General features: G+C 36.6%; 2 protein-coding genes across 4 annotated transcripts; both read right to left on the bottom strand.

The window, feature by feature from the left end:
• Positions 1-1,253: 1,253 nt before the first annotated feature.
• LOC138904943 (uncharacterized) lies at positions 1,254-1,793 on the bottom strand. Its single transcript, XM_070193439.1, has one exon. The coding sequence runs from the start codon at positions 1,791-1,793 to the stop codon at positions 1,254-1,256; it is 540 nt and encodes a 179-aa protein (XP_070049540.1).
• A 6,880-nt stretch (positions 1,794-8,673) lies between these two features.
• Positions 8,674-13,256, bottom strand: LOC104099153 (seipin-2). 3 transcript variants are annotated; one of them, XM_009606063.4, is made up of 3 exons: positions 11,906-13,256; positions 10,438-10,919; positions 8,674-8,763 (listed from the first exon to the last, which is right to left on the bottom strand). In XM_009606063.4, exons 1-3 carry the CDS (start codon positions 13,067-13,069, stop codon positions 8,703-8,705), a joined length of 1,707 nt encoding a protein of 568 aa, XP_009604358.1. In that variant the 5' UTR covers positions 13,070-13,256; the 3' UTR covers positions 8,674-8,702. The 3 variants fall into 3 exon arrangements, with proteins under 3 accessions (XP_009604358.1, XP_070051568.1, XP_009604362.1); XM_070195467.1 differs by lacking the exon at positions 8,674-8,763 and adding an exon at positions 8,998-9,181; XM_009606067.4 differs by lacking the exon at positions 8,674-8,763 and adding an exon at positions 9,357-10,118.
• Positions 13,257-22,291: the final 9,035 nt, after the last annotated feature.

The raw sequence follows: 22,291 nt of genomic DNA, 5'->3' as shown, positions 1-22,291 counted from the left end.
CACGTCCGATTAGCCTCAAATTTTGCACACAAGTCATAATTGACATTATGGACCTACTCCAACTTCCGGAATCAGAATTTGACCCCGATATCAAAAAGTCTACTCCCGATCAAACTTTTCAAAATCATCCAAATTTCCAACTTTCGCCAAATGACCCCAAAATGATCTACGGACCTTCAAATCCACTTCCGGACGCTCTCCCAATACCAGAATCACCATATGGACCAGACTCTGAATACCAAATAGAAATCGATAACATTGAAATACACCTCAACCCGATTTTTATGAAATTCTTCCAAAATGCCAACTTTCACAATATGCACTGAAACGCTCCTGGGTCATCCAAAACTCGATCCGGACATATTACCAAGTCCAAAATTATCATAAGAACTTGTTGGAACCTTCAAATACCAATTTCGAGGTCGTTTACTCAAAAATCACACCCCAGTCAATTCCTCCAACTTAAGGCTTCCAAAATTAAAAATTTTCTTTCCAAATCAACTTTGAACTTCCCGAAATTAAATTCTGACCACGCGTACAAGTCGTAATACCTGAAGTGAAGCTTCTCAGGGCCTCAAACGACTGAACGACTCGCTAAAGCTCAAAACGACCGGTTGGGCCGTTACACCAACCATACGTTGGGCCTTCAAATAAGAAATTACCCTGCTGGGAATATAGTCGAGATAACCTCTCCATTCAACCTTCGCAACCCTGGCATTGCTAACGTCATAATTTTTGTGTGACAGTTCAGAATAGCGTAACATGGAGACAACCAATCTATACCCATAATTACATCGAAATCAACCATACTGAGTAATAAAAGATCAACTTTAGTCTCCAGTACCTCAATAGTTACCACACACGACCGATACACACGGTCCACAGTAATAATATCGCCCACCGGCGTAGATACACGAACAGGTCAAACTAAGGACTCACGGGACATATACAGATAATGAGTAAAATACGACAAAACATACAAATAAGTGGAACCAGGGTAAAATAATATAGAAGCCTCCCTGTGGCACACTGAAATAGTACCTGTAATCACTGTATCTGAAGCAACAGCATTAGGCCTGGCAGGAAAAGCATAGAATCAGGCCTGACCGCCACCTGATTGGTCTCCCCCTCTTGGGCGACCTCTAGTTGATTGAGCCCCACCCCGAGCTGGCTGGGCGGGTGGCGAAGTAACTGGTGCTGAAGTCGTAGTCTGACTCCTCTGCTACACTAGACCTCCCCAAGCGACGAGGACACTATCTCCACATATGCCCAAATTCCCCGCACTCAAAGCAGCTCCCTAGTACTGGTGGTGGTGCGGACTGAGTTGGGCCCCGAGAGCCAGAATAACTGCTAGAAGCACCCGGTGCAAATGAACCCTGAACTGAAGGGGCACAGGATAAACTCTGGGCTGGAAGGGCACTGAGAGATGACAGACCCTGATGAGAACTATATGAACCATGGTCGGATGATATACCAAGGTGAACTGGACGACCCATCTGAGCATGTCCGTAAGGATGACCCCTGTCGTGGTATAACTGGCCCCCTGAAAGAACACCGCTGAAATCACCTGGTCTACGAGGCCTCTTGGCCTCCCCCTCTCCATGCTCCTGGCTATGGACCATCTCTATCTGCCGAGCAATGTCAACTACCTCATCAAAAGTAGCACCAGACACCCTCTCCCGAGTGATAAGTAACCGCAACTGATATGTGAGGCCATCAATGAACCTTCTAATCCTCTCCCTATCAGTGGGAACCAACCAAACTACGTGATGAGCCAACTCAGAAAACCTCATCTCTTACTGGGTCACAGACATGCCATCCTACTGAATTTGTTCAAACTGTCTGCGGAGCTCCTCCCTGCAAGACTACGGCATGAACCTCTCCAAAAAGAGAACAGAGAACTCTTGCCATATAAGTGGTACTTCACCGACCGGACAGAGCCTTTCATAAGCCTCCCACCATCTGAAGGCAGCCCCAGAAAATTGAAAAGTAGTGAACGAGATCCCACTGATCTCTAGAATACCCGCTATCCAAAGCATCCGCTGGCACTTATCCAGAAATCCATGAGCATCCTCTGACTCAGCACCGCTAAATGATGGAGGTCGAAGCCTCCCAAATCTCTCAAGTCTCCTCTGCTCATCATCTGCCATAACGGAGACTACTGGGGCCTGAACATCTACAGCCGGCTGGGGGTATTTGAAGTCCCTGCACTACCGGCTCTAGAGTACGGGTAACAGGGGTATGAGTACCTCCCCCGGCCTGAGAAGTGGCTGGTGCGGCCTGAGCCGAGACCACCTGAGCAAGGCCAGTGCAAACTGTCAATATCTAGGCCAAAGCCTCTTGAAGGCCTGGAAACACAATGGGCACAACTGGTGCCTGAGCTGGACCTGTCGGCTCAACTATATCTGGAATCTGCTTCTGAGCTGGAGCAACTAGTGGTGCTACAGGTGCTGCTCCAACTGTTGTACGAGCTGCACCTCGACCTCTACCTCAGCCTCGGCCTTTACCATGGTCCCGACCTCTCACGGCCCTAACTGACGGCACTTGTGGCTGACCGTCCGATCCGGTAGTACGTGTCCTCACCATCTATGAGAGAATAGAATAACAGAGATTTAGTTTCCGAAATCAACAAATTCGCACTACAGAATACAAGAAGGTGAAATTTTCCTAAGGGTTCGGCAGCCTCTCGAAGATAAGTACAGACGTCTCCGTACCGATCCGCAAGACTCTACTAAACCTGCTCATGACTCGTGAGACCTATGTAACCTAAGCTCTGATACCAACTTATCATGACCCAAAATCCTAACCTGTCGTGATGGCGCCTATCTCAATAATAGGCAAGCCAACAACCTCAATAAACCACAATTTCTTTTAAGTTTGAAAATATAATATTTAAAGTCTATACAAAAAAATCTTATTAATATCGACATAAAACGCTCCCAAAATCCGGTGTCACTGAGTACATGAGCATCTATACATTACAAATCTGGAAAGCACGGTCTATAATAGTCTGAGACAAAATATAGTAAATAAGGAGATATGGAAGGAGAGACAAGATCTGCGAAACACAGCAGCTACCTCTGAATCTCCGGAAAAATTAACTGTGCGAAAGAATCAACACCCACTGTGCCCGGGATCACCTGGATCTGCACACGAAGTACAGGATGTAGTATGAGTACAACCAACTCAGCAAGTAACAATAATAAATAAAGAACTGAAAGTAGTGACGAGCTTCACAACTAAGTCCAAATATAGTAATTTTCAACATAAAGGGGTAGGCATGCTTCACAATAATTTCATATCAACTCTGATTGAAATAGAACATAATGTCTTTCCAAAATAGTGATATATGACAGCGAAAATGCAGCAATAATGAAATCAGTGCATCCTCTCGGAGTAACAGTCACTCAGTCCTCCCATTCACTCCAACCTCACAATCACTCTTTCCTCACAGTCACATATTCCTCAGAATCACTCATTCCTCCTAATACCTCAGCACTCAGCACTCGGCACTCGCACTCGCACTTAATAGGTACCTGCGCTCACTGGGGGTGTGTACAGACTCCGGAGGGGCTCCTTCAGCCCAAGCGCTATAACAAGCCAATCATGGCATAAATCAATGAAACATGTTGCGGCGTGCAGCCCGATCCAATAAATATTCTCACAATTAGGCCCTCGGCCTCACTCAATCATCAACCTCTCCAATCTCTCGGGCTCTCAAAAATCATGATGAGCAGCCCAACAACAATGATATGATGCATCAATAATGAATAAGAGAGACTGAGGTAAAAATATGAAAATAAAACTGTGACTGAGTGCGAAACAGAAATTTAGCAGATAATTCCATAAGTACACGACCTTTGTGCGTTCCAACAGTGTAAACATAGGATTTAAACATGATTTATAGATGAATTTCTCTAATACATAGAAAAATGTACAAATATCAACAGATTTTTCAACTACACAGTTCCACGGAATTGACCAAGGCACAATTCCTACGGTGCATGCCCACACGCCCGTCACCTAGCATGTGCGTCACCTCAAAATCAATCACATAACACATAATCCGAGCTTCATACTCTCAGGACCAAATTCAGAACTGTTACTTACCTCAAACCGTATAATTTCTTATTCCGCTATGCCTTTGCCTTGTGAATTGGCCTCCAAACGCCTCGAATATAGCCACAAATAATTTGATTCAGTCAATAAAAATTATAGAAATTAATTTCATATGAAAATATAATTTTTCCATTAAAATCCGAAATTTCACCCAAAAATCTCATGTGGGGCCTACGTATCGGAATCCGACAAAAGTTATAAAATCTGAAAGCTCATTCAACAACGAGTATACCCATACCAATTTTACCAAATTCCGACATCAACTCGACCCTCAAATCCTCAAATTAAACCAAGAGGGTTTTCTAAATCTTACAACTTAATTCACTAATTAAATGTCAAAAACAACCATGGATTCGGATAATTTAACGAATATTAAGTTAGGAACACTTACCCCGTTGTTTTTCTTGAAAATCTCTCAAAAAATGCCTCTTTCCGAGCTCCAAATCGGTAAAAATGAAAAATGGGACGAAGTCATAACTTAAACTCTCTGTCCAGTCATTTGCTCTACGCGATCGCGGACAACCACACGCGATCGCGAAGCACAAATTTCCACTGCCCAGATTCAACCCTACGCAATCGCGAATTCCTTCACGCGATCGCGAAGCACAGAGTCCTCAGCTCTATGCGATCGCGGACAACCACACGCGATCGCATAGAGCAAACGCGTGGCCCAGCTTCCACTCCAATTTCCTTATGCGAACTCGTCATTTCCCACGCGTTAGCGTAGCATAGCCTACGCGATCGCGGATGCCTTCACGCGATCGCATAGCACAAAATCTCACTGCTCCAACTTAGCCTACGCGATCGCGGACATTCTCATGCGATTGCGTAGAAGAAAACCAGTGACAGAAAACCAGCATTCTTTTGCTGGAATGCCAAGTCCAAAATTGATCCGTTAGCCGTCTGAAACTCACCCGAGACCCCCGAGATCTCAATCAAATATACCAACAAGTCCTAAAATATGATACGAACTTAGTCGACCTCAAATCACATCCAACAACGCTAAAACCACGAATTATACCCCAAGTCAAGCCTAATGAAACTTAAGAACTTCTAACTTCTACATTCAACGCCGAAACCTATCAAATCACGTCCGATTGACCTCAAATTTTGCACACAAGTCATAAATGACATAACGGACTTATTTTAATTTTCAGAATCGGGTTCTGACTCCGATATCAAAAGGTCACCCCCCCCTCCCCCCCGTCAAACTTTCCTAAAATGCAACTTCCGCCATTTCAAGCCTAATTCAACTACGGACATCCAAATAATTTTCCGTACACGCTCCTAATTCCAAAATCACCATACAGAGCTACTAGAATCATAAAAATTCTATTCCGGGGTCGTTTTCACATAAGTCAACATTCGGTCAACCTTTTTAACTTAAATTTTCAATCATGAGACTAAGTGTCTCAATTTACTCCGAAATCCTTCCGGACCCGAACCAACTAACCCGGTAAGTCATAAAACAACTGTAAAGTATAAATCGAGTAGTAAATGGGGGAACGGAGTTATAATACTCAAAATGACCGATCGGGTTATTACATTAAGCCAAGTGATAGCCTAGAAAAAAGCCATATGGCATAAATAGTTAATAATTAGTTATTGATTATTATTTTTGAATTTAAATATCTATAAAATAATAAAATATAATATTTTATAATAAAAACGAAAATTGAAAAAATAAACTATCCATTCAAATTGGAGAGTAGTTTCAAGTTGGAGTTTTTAAATTATTTTAAAATAAAAAACTAAAATTACAAAATATAAAAAACTGTCAATTTAAAATTTCTTTGTTTTTTAGTAATTTTTGTTTTTCTTTTTAAAAATAAAATTTTATTTTATTCAGAAAATATTATTGAGAATAATAAAATAAAATAAAAATTAAAAAATATATATCCTATATTATATTATAAAAAGAAAGTAGCATATAAAAATTTAAATAAAGTAATATACTAATAAAAGTTTCTATTAACAATGCAATAATACTAAATATTGAATAAAATAAAATAAAAAAATACAGAACACTAAAGTTATTCGATGCCTATATAAGTCTCATTAATTTAATAAAGGTTTTATTCATTAAATTTTAGATAATATTATTGAGAACAATAGGATAAAATTTAAAATAAAAAAATATTTCAAGAATAATAAAATATATATCTTCTATTATATTATAAAATAAAAGTAGTAGACAAAAATATCAAACAAAGTAATATGCTAATAAAAGTTTCTATTAACAATGCAATAATCCTAAATATTTGATAATATAATAAAGAAAAATACAGAACAAAAAAGTTATTCAATGACTATACAACTCTCTTTAATTTAATAGAGATTTTATTCATTAAAATTCAGATAATATTATTGAGAACACTAGGATAAAATTTAAAATAAAAAAATATTTCAAAAGTAATAAATATATATATATATATATATATATGCTAATAAAAATTTTTATTAACAATGCAAAATTTTTATTAACAATGTAATTATATTAAATATTGGATAATATAATAAAAAAAATACATAGCAAAAAAGTTATTCAATGACTATACTACTCTCTTTAATTTAATAGAGAATTTATTCATTAAAATTCAGATAATATTATTGAGAACACTAGGATAAAATTTAAAATAAAAAAATATTTCAAAAGTAATAAATATATATATATATATATATATATGCTAATAAAAATTTTTATTAACAATGCAATTATATTAAATATTGGATAATATAATAAAAAAATACATAGCAAAAAAGTTATTTGATGACTATATAAGTCCCTTTAATTTAATAGAGATTTTATTCATTAAAATTTAGATAATATTATTGACAACAACAGAAAAAAATTTAAAATAAAAAATATTTCAAGATTATATATATATATATATATATATATATATATATATATATATATATATATATATATATATATCTTCTCTTATATTACAAAAAGAAAGCGAGCATACAAAAATATTAAATAAAGTAATATGATAATAAAAATTTCTATTAACAATGTAAAAATACTAAATATTTGATAATAGAATAAAGAAAAATATAAAACAAAAAGGTTATTCAATGAATATTTAAGTCCCTTTAATTTAATAGTGATTTTATTATTGAGTATACCGCGTTGACAAATAAGATGACAATTGAAATTTATTAAAACAATACGATCTAGTTTGTTCAAACAAGTTCTATCATAATTTAATCTAATTAACATTTTTAATATTGACCGTGCATCGCGCGGGTACTACTACTAATGAACTAAAGTTGGGGGTTTTCGGTTCCAATTGGAGTGCTTGCTTAGTGTTGTCTTATTAGCAAAATATAAACGTCTTGTTCTTCTCTATAGTCCATTACAAATATTTTTTTAGTTATATGCCTTTTTTTCACTAGAGATTCATAAGAAAATAACAAAGGAGATCATATATAAAATACATGATTATTTTCTTCTATTCAATCTAATTAAATGAAATCATTTCCTCAACTTTAACAGCTAGCTTGTGTATTTGAATGTTTCTGGCAACTGGCAAGAAGTCAATTTCAGTGTTATATTTTGTTTGAACTCGACAGTATTTTAATTCTGTGACCAATAGCATTCTAATTATATTAAGATTAGTAGCTAACAACACGTTGCTAAATCTATAAATCTCGTATTTAAAAATTGAATGCATGGTCAATATTAAGCAAAAAAAGGTCCGATGTAACTTCAATTAGATCATACAATATGGCATGTTGATTCGCTATTACTACCAATTACAAATTTGTTTTTCTGATACACAGAGGGAGTCGTATTAAAAAAATAGCTAATACAAAGTTTAATTATTAACTACCAAAATTGACATGAACGGTGAATAATTTGAGGTCAACACTCAATAGTCATCATCCATGAGGTCGAAAAGTTAAGAAGTTATACAACTACTTCAAAGTTCAAATCCGTAAGATTTTGATGGTTTGACATCTTTTGAGCTTTGAATATATATAGCAATTTGGTAAAAGTTTAGTGGCACCGATTTATATCATTACAACTTACCAAACAATATAATTGTTGGCACTGAGAGAGAAAAGTACTGGATTTATGTTTGAACATTTGGATTTTTGCATTATTTTCTACAAACCCTTAGGCCTTTTTTTTCAAAAATGTTGTTTATTACAGATAAGTTAAACATATTGGTAATTTTCCATTCACAAACTATTTGTTTATTTTGTAATACTTACGTTAGCAAGGATGAAAAGATAGTGTTTCCAAAAGGGCAGAAAAAATCTTTGTAGTCAATTCATGTTTCCAAACTTCCAAATCCCACGATCTCATGATCTCCCACACCCACTAAATCATAGTTTTCTAATACTTGGGAGTTCAGGAATGACAGAGAAAACAGATATTATAGTCAGTCATGCAACAGTTTTAGATATCAAAGATGATAATGTACATCACTTTCCTCAGGCAGCTCTGAAAATATAAGCTTTATTCAAAAGGTGATCAATTCAACTCTCCCAATTCTTTGATGCTTCATGTAACTAGTTTTCATTCTACCAAAGGACTTTAAATCTTGAAAATGAAGATGTCTTGTCTCATTTTATCTTACATTTACTTGTCTCTGAGTTGCGCACAATGGCATAAGTACTCGGCACAGGTACCTTCACATTGTAATTGGTTTAGCATTTGTGAAAGAAACTCTGTTAGGTGTGCGAATAAAAGTTGATAAGAAAAATGAGCTAAACTATATAAAATATAAGGTAGTGAGACTTTTTGAAGTCATCAAGGAGAACTATTAGTCCATGTAACATCACAAGCATATAGACATAGGATATGGAGCCGGTTGATCAACAATTTTTTGTTTTCAATGCAGCTAATGGCAGAGTTGCTTTTTTAGTGTCTTGATTATTACTTAAAATGTTAAGCTCTTAGGACTTCAGAATTTCACTTATTTTATCCTTCTCTCTGTTTACTGGGGCAGGTTGGAGAGCTCTCTGGACTTGTCATTGGAGCTGTAGTCACAATTAACTCCATTGTTGCCGGGTATGCTAAACAGATATCTTCCGTTTCCCACTTACTCTGAACCCATTTCGGAATGCATTTGTAAAGCTATCACATTTGGAAATCAAATTCTCTTGGAAGTGTTTGACAACCAAAGCCATTTCACTTAAAGAAATTGCCATAATGTCTTCGAGAGTTTAAAAAGTATGTTTTCCTAAAATAGCTTCAGCAAATAAACAGGAACAACTCAAAGTGGAGGAATACTACAGATTATCATCAATAAAAAAACTAAGTGGAAAGCTACCTGCAAACTGTGGAATGGACCTATATAAGAACATGATTTTGGAAAAATAAGAGTACAATGCCAACCCTCACAGATGAGTATGAGTAATAGTTCCTAGTTGTTCTTTTTGGAATCATAACGCTCTTTCATTCCCTAACTGGGGGACATTTGGCTATTGTGATGAACAGGACTATTTCAGGGGCATCAATGAATCCCGCAAGAAGTTTGAGACCAGCAATTGTATCAAATTGTTACGAGAAACTATGGTTATACATGTTGGGTCCTATAGCAGGAGCTACAGCTGGTATCTGGTTCTACAATGCCATGAGGTTTACAATTAAGCCCTCTGATGAAGTCACTAAGTTTCTTCCCTTCCTCCGAAGATTGGCCCAAAACAAAGTTTAAATGACAACTACTACTGCCCCAAAATGATTGATTAACCACTTGTCAGACCCAAGTTTATGTCTTTCACAACAGAAGATTATCCCAAAATAAAGCTTAATGAAAAATACTACTGTTCTGGTCCTCTATGCAAGTTCTTTAGAAGATAGACCCCATTTGGCTGCTACCATATATTTAGATCTCTGAATTTCCCATACCGTTTAGCAAATCTATAGATATATTCTTCCACTGAGGCTCTCCACGAATCATTTTGAGGTTTTACCAGAAGAAAGTACTTTGATGATCATAGTAACAGCGTAGTTTCATAAGCATGCTAAATTTCCTCGAACTCTGTCCATATAGGAAATGACTATATCACCAATGTTTCTAAAAGATGCTTACAGGAAACTTTAGGAAATGGAAAACCTAATCTAATATTTGTAAACTTCAGGAGCACGATGTTATACTTGTCAAAGAAAAATGAAGTTCATGAGAAGGTGTATATTTTCATAGAATTACTTGAAAAGTAAAAACCAGTCACTATGCGTACGTGTCGACATAAGTTCCAATCGGGGAAAGAATCAACACACCTACCGGCTACCAGTTATGTACAATTAAAAAAGAAATGACAGCATAATTTTAAGAGATCAAACCATAAGCTTTCGACTACCTTTCAGTTGGTGGGTTGTTAGGTGAACCCGCACGACTGTTTGAATCATGCCTCAGTCTTAGTCTTGGAATGATAAGAGGTTTGCAGCAAAGAAGAGCGAACAGAAATTCCATGGTAAACAACATCATGCTAACCCACACAAATAATGTTGTCTTCCAATACCATAGCATTCTTTTCAGAAAAGGAAGTTCAGATTCCAGTGTTAAAGAGGCAGCATACATTTCAGGAATTCCACCTCCAGTTTGGAACTCAGCTCGTTGCTCAATGATCACCCTCAAGCATGCCGTTGGAACAAAACCTTCAGAGAAACCCTTTAAGTACACCTTCAACTTTTGGGATTCTGATGTATATCCGGTGACAAGAGGGGCAGCCTTAAGGAAAGTAGAGAAAAGGCGTATAGGATTGCTTTTGAATTGCAACATACAGGGTCGCCTGGAGCTAGCTAGCACTTTACCATTAGCAGTGAGGAAATCCACCCTCACCTTCAAGGTAAGAAACAAAAAAGTTACTAATCCATTCCGGTAAAACATCACACGTAGAAATGCGTAGCAGACCAGCAATTCATTCAGTTCAAGAAATTGGGTCAACAATGTAAATCTCAACTTTGTATTCCTAAAATAGGTTGTAGGCTTGAAGTTCTACCAGGATTTTTTTTTTTTTTGGTTAAACACCCCACGATGGGAGCAGATTACATTACCAAGGCAAATAGAGTTTACAACATAGGCAATTTGCCTTCAAAAAAATGAAATTAATCAATACTAAGTTCTTCAATCCATAGATAAGAAATGGACAAAATGAAACTATAAGGGGAGGTGCAGACATGTTAACTTGGTAAATAGACCCTGGACAGGAGAAAGAAATTAATGTCAAATCAAGCTGGCCTGGACACCACTGTTATCCCAAAAAAAATTAATATCAAATCATTAGGAGACAAACATTTCATTCTTACAACTATCTCCCTTCCCCCCGTCCCGTGGTCCCCCTTCTCTTTTTTATTATGCAGCTTTTTCGAAATGTATATCAATTGAAATATTCACTAGCTTAAAAACCTAAGCCATGTCATACACAAATCAGATACACAGCCGGCAAAACAGATGTCTAAAGCTTATTTGAACTTAAACTTCCCTCTTTGTGTGCATTAATTAAACTAATCTGGAAGATATTATAATCATTTTGCAGCAGCAAAACCACGCCTAGAAACTTATCCTCCATCTAAATTTATAACATAACTCTATCCGCGCAGAAAGCACAGGACAACATACAAATATGGCATAGATGTACTGCCAGGCAACTTGCATAGCTATTTGGACTAACTTTTTAGGCATAAACTTAAGCAACAACTTGATAATCAGGTCAACGAACCCATGTTGATGAACACTTAACAAGAAGAAGTTCCAATCACCATTGTTCTGTATCTAGCAGAAAAATTACATAGAGTATCAACCACAAAAGTCTCTGGCTTATATACCTGAAAAATGCCCAGATTTCGGTTGTAGTCAGACTCCGGCAACGTTAATGAAACAGTAACCTGCAACTGATGATTAAGTGGGATAACTCGCACCCCCTCAACCATCCCAACCTCCACTTGATCCTTACTACCTACACCACAGGTCACAACTGGACTCCTTATTACAGGCACATATGCAACTGGGCTTTTTGCTGTATAATCAAAATTCAAAGGCTCGCTCATCCTGATCGGCTCTTCCACCATAATTCTCATCAAGATGCCACCAATTATAAAAGCCGATACCAGCAATCCAACCAAAACAACACATACATACACAGACCACAAACATCCCCATCCAAGTTTCAACCCCAACTTCCACACTGACCTCTGCTCCTTCAACCATTCAAACACAAATCCAAAACTCCTCATAAACTTGTGCATCGCATATCTTTTTCCACGCCTCATTATTTGAAACGGATCCATCACAAACATATAAGAGCTATAAATTACCCATACAGGAAATGAAAACAACTTTATCATCAAACTCACAAAAGTTATCAACATATTAACTTGAAAGCCAACAGCTTTTATCACCAAATTGGCTAAATCAAACAAAATATTTGAACTTGAATCATCACTTCCTCTCAAATGCGAATCAACTACCTCCGAATTATCTATTCTGTCATTGTTCACATCCGTAATTACAGAATCCTCTTTCAACATTAAATGATCATCGTTCGAATTACCTATTATTACACTATTAGCATTCATAACCGTCGAAATCTCCTTATTTTCTTCATCAACACTACTTTTTTGACTTCCTCTGCTCAAATCAAGCTGCATTGCGTTCGAATTTTCTATATAATTCAAACTTCCATTTTTATCCTTCTCCATTGACATTAGCTTTCTCTCTCTAGAATTCAAATAACTCTCGGAACTTACCAAAGGTCTAAAATTAGCCGAATCATTACCAGAATCACTGTAAGAAAGAGGTCGCCGGCGCCGGAGAGACGACGACGGAAAATCTTCATTTTCCGGGGATGGATTAGGGTTTACGACAGCTTCCGATCCGCCAGTTTCGCTGTCGGAAGAGCTTCCGTTGCAATCGTCGAAGGGAAATTCCTCTGGCGCGTCGTCAAATAGGTCTCCATTGTTGGCTTGCTTGTTTGATTTTGTATCTTCCATAACCTACACGAAAAGATACATTACAAATACACAACGAAATATACGATTCTACGATTGTGGATCGTACGTATTTTGGAGCGCGAAAGAGGAGCTGAAATCAGGCTTCAGTTTGATGATGAAGAAGAAGAAGAAGAAGAAGAAGAATAAGAAGAAAAAAAGGAAATGAAATTTTGAACAGAAATAAATAAAATAAAAAAATAAAAAAGGAAATTGATACTTGCAAGAAAACAAATTAATTCGCTGATGCAGAGGTTGTACATTTAGCTTAAATATCTGTACATTGTTCAACTAACGGATAACGAGGAGCGGTAGCATAAAATGGGTGGAGTTAAACCGCCAAACGGCTTTCTTCTGTGTGGAATTCACTTGATATGATATAATTCTTAATTTTGAGTTATACAATACTTGAAAAGAAAAAAGTTATGCAACACATTTGCAAAGAAAATGTTAATTTAACTCAATTATTCAATTAGAAAATGTCTTATCACGCCGAAGGTTTATTGAAAATAGTCTAACTACCTTTTCAAAATAGGAGTAAGGTTGCGTACATATTACTCTCCCCAGATCGCACTTATAGATTTACACTAGGTTTGTTGTTGTTGTTGTTGTTGTTCATCACAACGTGAATAAATATTTCTTTTTGTCTTACAAAGATAAATCCTTGTTATTGGTTTTAAAATGTTGCTTTTTTCTATGCTACAATGGTTACAACTGGGGGATGCATGCAAATACAACTTTTTTCTACGCTAGCATTAAAAATAGGATTGCTCGCAATCAAATCAAGAAGCTAAAGAACTATAGTATGCTGGAGATTGGATGTAAACTGAAGTTGAGGTTAAAGAGGAAATTCTTGATTTTTATAAAAAAATTACTTGGGACCGCTACCTTACAAATGCCTGCTATCAAGCCAGACATATGCAAAAGAGTCCATGTGCTAAACAGAAGTCAACAACTGGCTTTAATTGCGCCAGTGACACAAGAAAAAATATATCATGTACTTCAGAATATAGATGATATGAAAGCCTCGGGAGGGGATGGTTTCAATGCCCTATTTTTCAAAAAGCCCGGTCAATCATTGAAAAAGAGGTTAATACTGATGTAATGCATTTTTTCGAAACCTCAACTATGTAGAAACCTGTCTCAGTGACCTTAATTCCTAAAGTGAAGAATCATTCTTCAGTAAAGGAATTTAGTCTCATTTCATGTTGTTCTGTACTTTATAAATTGATCTCCAAGATCATAACCACTAGATTGCAGAGCGTGTTGGATGACCTCATAGATTATAGCCAATCAGCTTTCGTGCCCGGGAGAATGAGATGTGACAACATTATCGTAAGTCACGAACTAGTAAAAGGATATGAAAGAAAAAGGATCTCTCCAAGATGTATGCTAAAAGTGTACATGCAAAAAAAATATGATTCACTGGAATGGAAGTTTATTGAACAAATACTTATACATATGAACTTTCCTAATATGTTCATACAGTGGGTCATGGAATGCATAAGGTCAGTTTCATACTCTATTTGCATCAATGGATGACCTACAGAGCCATTTGCAGCTAAAAGAGGATTGAGGCAAGGGGATCCTATATCCCCCTTCCTTTTTGTTCTTGCTATGGACTACTTTTCCAGAATGTTGAAAGGACTGAGTGAACAACCAAATTTCAATTATCATCCCACATACTTGAAAATGAATTTGATATAATTAGGCTTTGCTGATGACCTACTATTATTCTGTAAGGGTGATTTAATATCTGTTCAGATGCTTTATGAATGCTTTCGGGAGTTTTCTCATGTATCAGGTTTGATAGCAAATAAAGAGAAAATCTCTATCTACTTTGGAGGGGTGAGGGAGGAGACACAAAGGGCTATAATGGAGATGATTGGGTTTAGTAAAGGGAGACACCATTCAGATATTTGGGTGTACTTCTCAGTACAAAAAAGACTATCAATCAACCAATGCCAACCTTTAATTGAAAAAATGCTAGGAAAGATTACAAACTGGACAACAAAGTTCCTTTCATATGCAGTAAGGGTTCAGTTGATAAAAATATTCTTTTCTCTATTCAAATTTACTAGTCACAGATTTTTGTTCTACCTACTAAAGTGATAAAGCTAATCGAAGCTACATGTAGAAGATTTCTCTCGACCGGAGGAGTGGAATTAACAAAGAGAGCATTACTTGCTTGGGAGAAAGTATGTTATCCTGCTAGTGCTGGTGGACTTAATATCCTAGATAGAGCTATATGGAACAGAGCAGCGATTAGCAAGCTATTATGAAACCTATGTTGTAAAAAGGATAAACTCTCGGTTAAGTGGGTTCACAACTATTGGCACACCTCCTTTTTCCGAGGATTAGGGAGCTTTTCCAATTAAAGTGGCATTATTCGAAATAGGATTATTTATTTTTATTAGAATCACCACTTGGAATATTTGTTATGGTGTCCCAAGTTACCGGTTTATTTTAAAATCCCAAATTGAGGAAATTGACTTCGAATTATGGTCCGCGGACACAAAAGACTAGGTAAGGAATTCTGTTAACCCGGAAGAAGGTATGAGGCACTCCCGGATTTTGTGGTTTTAGCACGGTCGCTTTTAATCATACAAGGCTTAATTAATTGTTTAATTACGTATTTTTAAAACCTATGTGTGTCTTACCTTTTACCGCTTTTAATTATGGAGCTATGGAATTATCTTGAAACGAACCACGTGTACGTGAATCTGTTTTGTTTAGTGTGCCAAAAATCATCTCACGTATACGTGTATACAATTAATAATACTTTATTAATATTAAGACTGTTTCGCCCAAAGCTGCGCGAACGCATACCTTGATTTATTTTGGGAATCATAATTATGTCACTGGAACGTTTACACAATCATGATAGTAAATTAAAAGCGCGCCTAAAGCAAACTACGGCATATTTAAAACAAGAAAGAAAAATTGATCACTTCACTAGATTTGGAGTTGGCATAAGGAGGCAGCGTTATAGGATTTATTTGTGAAAAATGGAGTAAGCCTTAACTAATAAGTGGTGAAGCTTGTATACTACAAGTATCCAAAGTTCCAGCAATTCATAAGGGGCGGCTACAATTACTAGAGAGTAAGAGATTGTAATTACTTTGACTTAATAACAAGTTCAAAGCCTTAAAGTGATTCAAACCGATTCTGGCCTACTAAAGCTAACGTGTCTTTTTAAAAAGGTAACATTTTTATAACATGGACAGGACATGGGGCTGGCTTGTGGCTCTACTGGATGGGCCGGCGCTTTGTTGAGCCCAATCAATCAACGTGATTTTTTTTTAATATAATTAGCAAATATCAGGAATAATAAAATTAATTACAGACTTTCTTAAACATTAATACATGAATTTTCAAGCTAAATCCTACAGTACTGAAAAGAACAAAAGGAAATAGTTCAAATTCTCACTCGTACTAATAGACATTTCATGAACCAAACACCTTCTATTTTCTAGGCCTAAACAATATTACAACATATAAGCTTTGAATCATTAAACCATAAATTTTGCATGCTTTTGACTTCAAATTGAAACCCATGATGCAACCTTCACCCTCATATGTATAAAGAAACGACGACAGTAGGCATATTCAATTCGAAACTTCATAGCTAACATTAGTGCGTGACTAACAGTGATTTTACAACAGGGTGAGTGAGCAATCAGTAGCAACTAGTCTAATTAGTGAGTAATCATAGCTTAACTATTGAGCTCAAACAAATAAATGTAATGAGCTACTCATCGAGAAACAAAGATGAAACAGATTTCACATTCAAACAATAGGAACATATAGAAGTAGACATGGTTAGGGAATCAATATATCAAGTTTTCATTTCTATACTCTAACAAAAGTTTACAAATGGAACTTTACATACCTATAAGCAAGAAATAGTCAGAAAATGGCCAAATAAAGGCTAAAAAATAGAGATTAAGCTCAGCAGACTCAGAAAGCAGTAGCAAGTAAACAGAAAACCAACAATAAAATCCCAAAATGAACCTCGACCTCAGTTTAAAATTATCTTGAGAAGACCAAAGTTGATGAAGAAAACTAAAACTTCTTAAACCTATCTGAGTGAGTGTTTATCTATGAAAAATGCAGAATTCATGTGTGTTTTTCTTCTGAAAAAAAATGCAGAAAGCTATTGAGAGGAGAGTGAGCTAATGAAAATCAGTATTGTTATGTGTGTATCCTGGTAAAAATACAAGGGGGTCCCTTATATAGAATATGAGGGTGTACTCTATGAGAGAATGACAAAAGGGCCTAGGAGAATTCTGTTAACCTCCTAAAAATTAGGGAAATAGCATCTTTTTTAAACAAAACTGGATAACTGTCCAACTTTTCAGATATTCTTCCTATTTTTCAGCATCTTTCTAACAGAATTTGGTACAATTGTTCTTTTCATATATTTCTCTATTTACAGCCCCCTAAAAATTTAAATTTGACCCTTTTTACCCAAATCTGACCTAATTTCTTTGTCTTATTGCACTTTAACCCCTCTCTAGAAGCTTCTTACTCAACTACTCAAGATTTCTGATTTTCTTATTTCTTTTAGCCCCCCTGGTATTTTAGTAACTACAAACAGCTATCACAAAAACTTAGATGGATTAAAAATCACAGCACAACAAACAATATTCAAACTTCAACCTATTTTAGATGATTAACCTAATTTAAACATATAATTAACTAATCAAGATCACTTTAGCTTATTTAAACTGATGGTTATGCATCTAAAATATTGACCTAACACAGAATTAATGAATTTTAAATCCTAACTAATCTAGAACATGCTAAACATATGGGAAAAACACACTAACAATCAACTATTGATGCAACCTTAAACAGCTATCAATTGATAATTTAGCAAAGTCGACTAGGTATAATTGAAACTAAACAAAATATGTTATTAATTAAACTAAGACTAATCTGTAACATGTAATGCAATTAATCAAAACACAAAATATCAATCAATTAGTCAATCAGGCAGTTAAGTAGAGAAGTGAAAAGAAGGATTATCAATAGAAAATAAAGTTGCCCGAAAAAGAGATATACGGCTAACAGCCGGCATCGCTACATGAGCATTAGCCTACACTCGAGGCGTAGCCAATGCTATACGCGGCGATGTCCACCATACACCGGCAAAAGAAAGCAGCGTTATGGGGCTTTCATGGTGGTGGCCGCATTCTGGTGGTCTGGAATAGGCCCAATGCTGACTCCAATTGATAACTCTCGACGAGAGTATTCGATAGTATTGGTATGAACCTCAGGTAGGCCGGAATTTGGGAAAACTCGAAATCGTGGTGGATTTAGGTTTTTGTGACTTCTTAGATCTAAAATCCACGGAGTTGTAGGGATTTTTGAAGGAAATGGTTTGAGGATTAGGAATGAGGAGGAGAAAGGGATTGTAGGGTAACGATTTAGGGTCGTTTGGGGACTGCCCGCCACCGTAGGGCGATTTTCGGCGGCGGCTCTAAGAGAAAGTGAGAGATGAGAGATGAGGGGGGAAATGAAACTGGTATTTAGGGTTTTGGGGGTTATTTCGGACAGTTTTATAGGATGGGGAAAACAGTTTCGGTCCGTTAGATCTAGCTTAATGAATGGATGGGATTGGTTTGGAGTTAAACGGGGTCGTTTAGGTTATGGGGGGAACCGGACCGAGTAATGGGAGTGGACTGGGGCGGATTTTTTGTGGATTTTGGGCATCACCATGAACTGGACCATATGAACCCAAACAAACCTACCTCTTTCTTACTTTATTTTTCTTTGCTTTTAAGTTCTAACCAAGTTAATTAAAATCATAAATTAAATCCTAACCCAAATCTAATTTGCAAATTTAAACCTACTTACCTATTTTTTAACAATTAACTAATTTAAATAACTAATAACACATGTAATGTTACTACTGTATTTTTGTTGTAATTTTCATGTATTAATTCTACAACTAATAAGTAATTAATTTCTAAAAATACAATTAAAACCTAAAATGATATGAAATGAAGATTTGAAAATTTTTATGATTTTTCTATGATTTTAAGATATTAAATATGCACAAAAATGCAACTAAATGCAAACAAACAAATAAAGAGCAATTCCTAGAAATTCTACAAAAAATCAAAAATATCTAGAAAACTATTTTTTGTGGATTTTGTAGGAGTATTCTTGTAGGAAAAAAATTATGTGCTCACAGCTGCCTCTCTTTGCTCGAGAACATGAAGAATTTTCGGGCAAAGATAAAGTGAGAAATTACGAGCAATTTTTTTTTGTGCCCGTTTAACATTCCATAAGAAGCATTTTGAAAATGTTTGACCGAACCTTGCTTCGGAGGTTGCCTACATATCTTTGGCTATAAAGGAATCAGGTTAGTGTAGTTCTGGAAGTTTTGGTAGCTGAGACTACCAGGAAGCTGTGATTTCACTGTTGTTACTGCTTGTTGAACTCCTTATTATACCAAAATCAGAAATGAAAAGAAACTAAACAAGCCTATCAGTTATGAGTTACAAGATTCCTATCTACAAGTCTTCTGAAGCTTGAATCTTGAGTCTTGACTAGTTCTTCACGCTGACTCTGATCTGAACCTTGATGCTTGCTAGCTGCATGTATTAATTCATTCTTCTACGGCTTCTTCTAATCAAAACGGGACATGCTATTCTCGCGACTTCAGTCATGTCTTGAGCAATACACATCTTTTCTTCCTCTTATGCATTTTGGATTCACTTCTTTTCTTTTCTTCATTTTGGATTAAGAATTCTTCTTTTGGTCATCTCAAACCCCGTGCCTTGAGGTAAAACCTTCTCAGACACCAAAACAAACAAACAAACAAAATTTTTCTGCCCCAGTTTTCACTAGGAAGCTTTCGTGAGTTATTTGAAACATAACTCTATACTACTTCATTATTGAAAGAAATAAAAGGTCAAGATTGGTGTACCCTGGGAAAACATGATTCTTTGGAAATGGTGTACCCTATATTAATACTGATATCAGGGAGTGGTGTACCCTGCATTTAAGATCAACTCAACTAAGAAGTGGTGTACCCTATGTTGGAAAACGAGACTAGGGAGTAGAGACCCTATTTCTAAAATAACACCAACTAGGGAGTGGAGACCCTATGTCTAAAATAAAATCAACTAAGGAGTGGAGACCCTATGTTGGAAAAGAGACTAGGGAGTGAAGACCCTATGTCTAAAATAAAATCAACTAGGGAGTGGAGATCCTATGTCTAAAATAACATCAACTAGGGAGTGGAGACCCTATGTTGGAAAAGAAGACTAAGCAGTGGAGACCCTATGTCTAAAATAACATCAACTAGGGAGTGGAGACCCTATGTTGGAAAAGGAGACTAGGGAGTGGAGACCCTATGTCTAAAATAAAATATACTAGGGAGTGGAGATCCTATGTTGGAAAAGAAGACTAGGGAGTGGAGACCCTATGTCTAAACTAAAATCAACTAGGGAGTGGAGACCCTATGTTGAAAAGGAAGACTAGGGAGTGGAGACCCTATGTCTAAAATAAAATCAACTAGGGAGTGGAGACCCTATGTTGGAAAATGAGACTAGAGAGTGGAGACCCTATGTCTAAAATAAAATATACTAGGGAGTGGAGATCCTATGTTGGAAAAGAAGACTAGGGAGTGGAGACCCTATGTCTAAACTAAAATCAACTAGGGAGTGGAGACCCTATGTTGAAAAGGAAGACTAGGGAGTGGAGACCCTATGTCTAAAATAAAATCAACTAGGGAGTGGAGACCCTATGTTGGAAAATGAGACTAGAGAGTGGAGACCCTATGTCTAAAATAAAATCAACTAGGGAGTGGAGACCCTATGTTGGAAAAGAGACTAGGGAGTGGAGACCCTATGTTTAAACTAACATCAACTAGAGAGTAGAGACCCTATGTTGAAAAATAAAACTAGGGAGTGGATACCCTATGTCTAAAATAAAATCAACTAGGGAGTGGAGACCCTATATTGAAAAAGAGGCTAGGGAGTGGAGACCCTATGTCTAAAATATCATCAACTAGGGTGTGGAGACGCTATGTTGGAAAAGAGACTAGGGAATGGAGACCATATGTCTAAAATAAAATCAACTATGGAGTGGATAACCTAAGTTGGAAAATGAGACTAGGGAGTGGAGACCCTATGTCTAAAATAAAATCAACTAGGGAGTGGAGACCCTATGTTGGAAAAGCTGATACTAGGGAGTGGAGACCCTATGTTGGAAAAGCTGATACTAGGGAGTGGAGACCCTATATCTAAAATAAAATCAACTAGGGAGTAGAGACCCTTTGTCTAAAATAAAATCAACTAGGGAGTGGAGACCTTATGTTGGAAAAAAGACTAGGGAGTAGAGACTCTATGTCTAAAATAAAATCAACTAGGGAGTGGAGACCCTATGTTCGAAAACGCAGCTAGGTATTGGTGTACCCTATACTACCATGATTTTGAAATTTCTTTTTTTATTTTTTTATTAAGATATTGAGTAAAATGCGGGAAAAATTTTGGAGAAGACTTCCCTTTTGGAGTTGTTGCTGCTGTGGAGCTATTTTAGTCTCCGCGTGGTTTCTTTTTGGTTGCACCTGCTTCTTGCAAGGTTGCTTTTGGATTGCACATGTTTCCTGTTTTTCAAACAAAGAACGATAGTTAATTTGAAATGGTGGTTGGTTTTGCAGCTTTGAGTATTTCAGTCACTTGATCTTAGCCGGCTTCTTTGATGAAAATTTCACTTGTAACTAGTTATTTCCTGAATACCGATTGTACTTCTGGCCCCGGAGAACCCTTGGATTTTCTAAAACTTTTCCATGACGGTCGATCACATGGGACTTAACCTTTTTCAACTTTATTTTGCCTTTGTAGGCCTTTGACTTCTTTCTTCCAATTTTAACTTTAAAGCTTTGGGGAACCTTTGGCTCTTCAAACTTTGCCAAGACGGTTAGCCACTTGGGACTTAACCTTTTCAACTTCATTTTTCCCTTGTAGGCACTTTTAATTTTGATTTCCTCCTTCTAAGATTCTTTGATTTCGAAGCATCAGCCGCTATGGCCAGTTGGGGTCGACTTGATGCCCCTGCCGAGGCTGGGTGCCTTTTTTGCATATTAGCTTGTATCAAACGAGAGCCCCGTAAATCAGTCTTGTCATCCATTCTTTTTGTGTGTGTTTTTGGAACAAGATTAGACCGAAAGGGATTCAACGAAAAATAAAAAATGAAAAGGACAATGAA

Source organism: Nicotiana tomentosiformis, chromosome 2 (genome assembly GCF_000390325.3).
Source record: "Nicotiana tomentosiformis chromosome 2, ASM39032v3, whole genome shotgun sequence".
NCBI lineage: Eukaryota > Viridiplantae > Streptophyta > Magnoliopsida > Solanales > Solanaceae > Nicotiana > Nicotiana tomentosiformis.
This window is presented reverse-complemented; position numbering and strand designations above follow the sequence as displayed.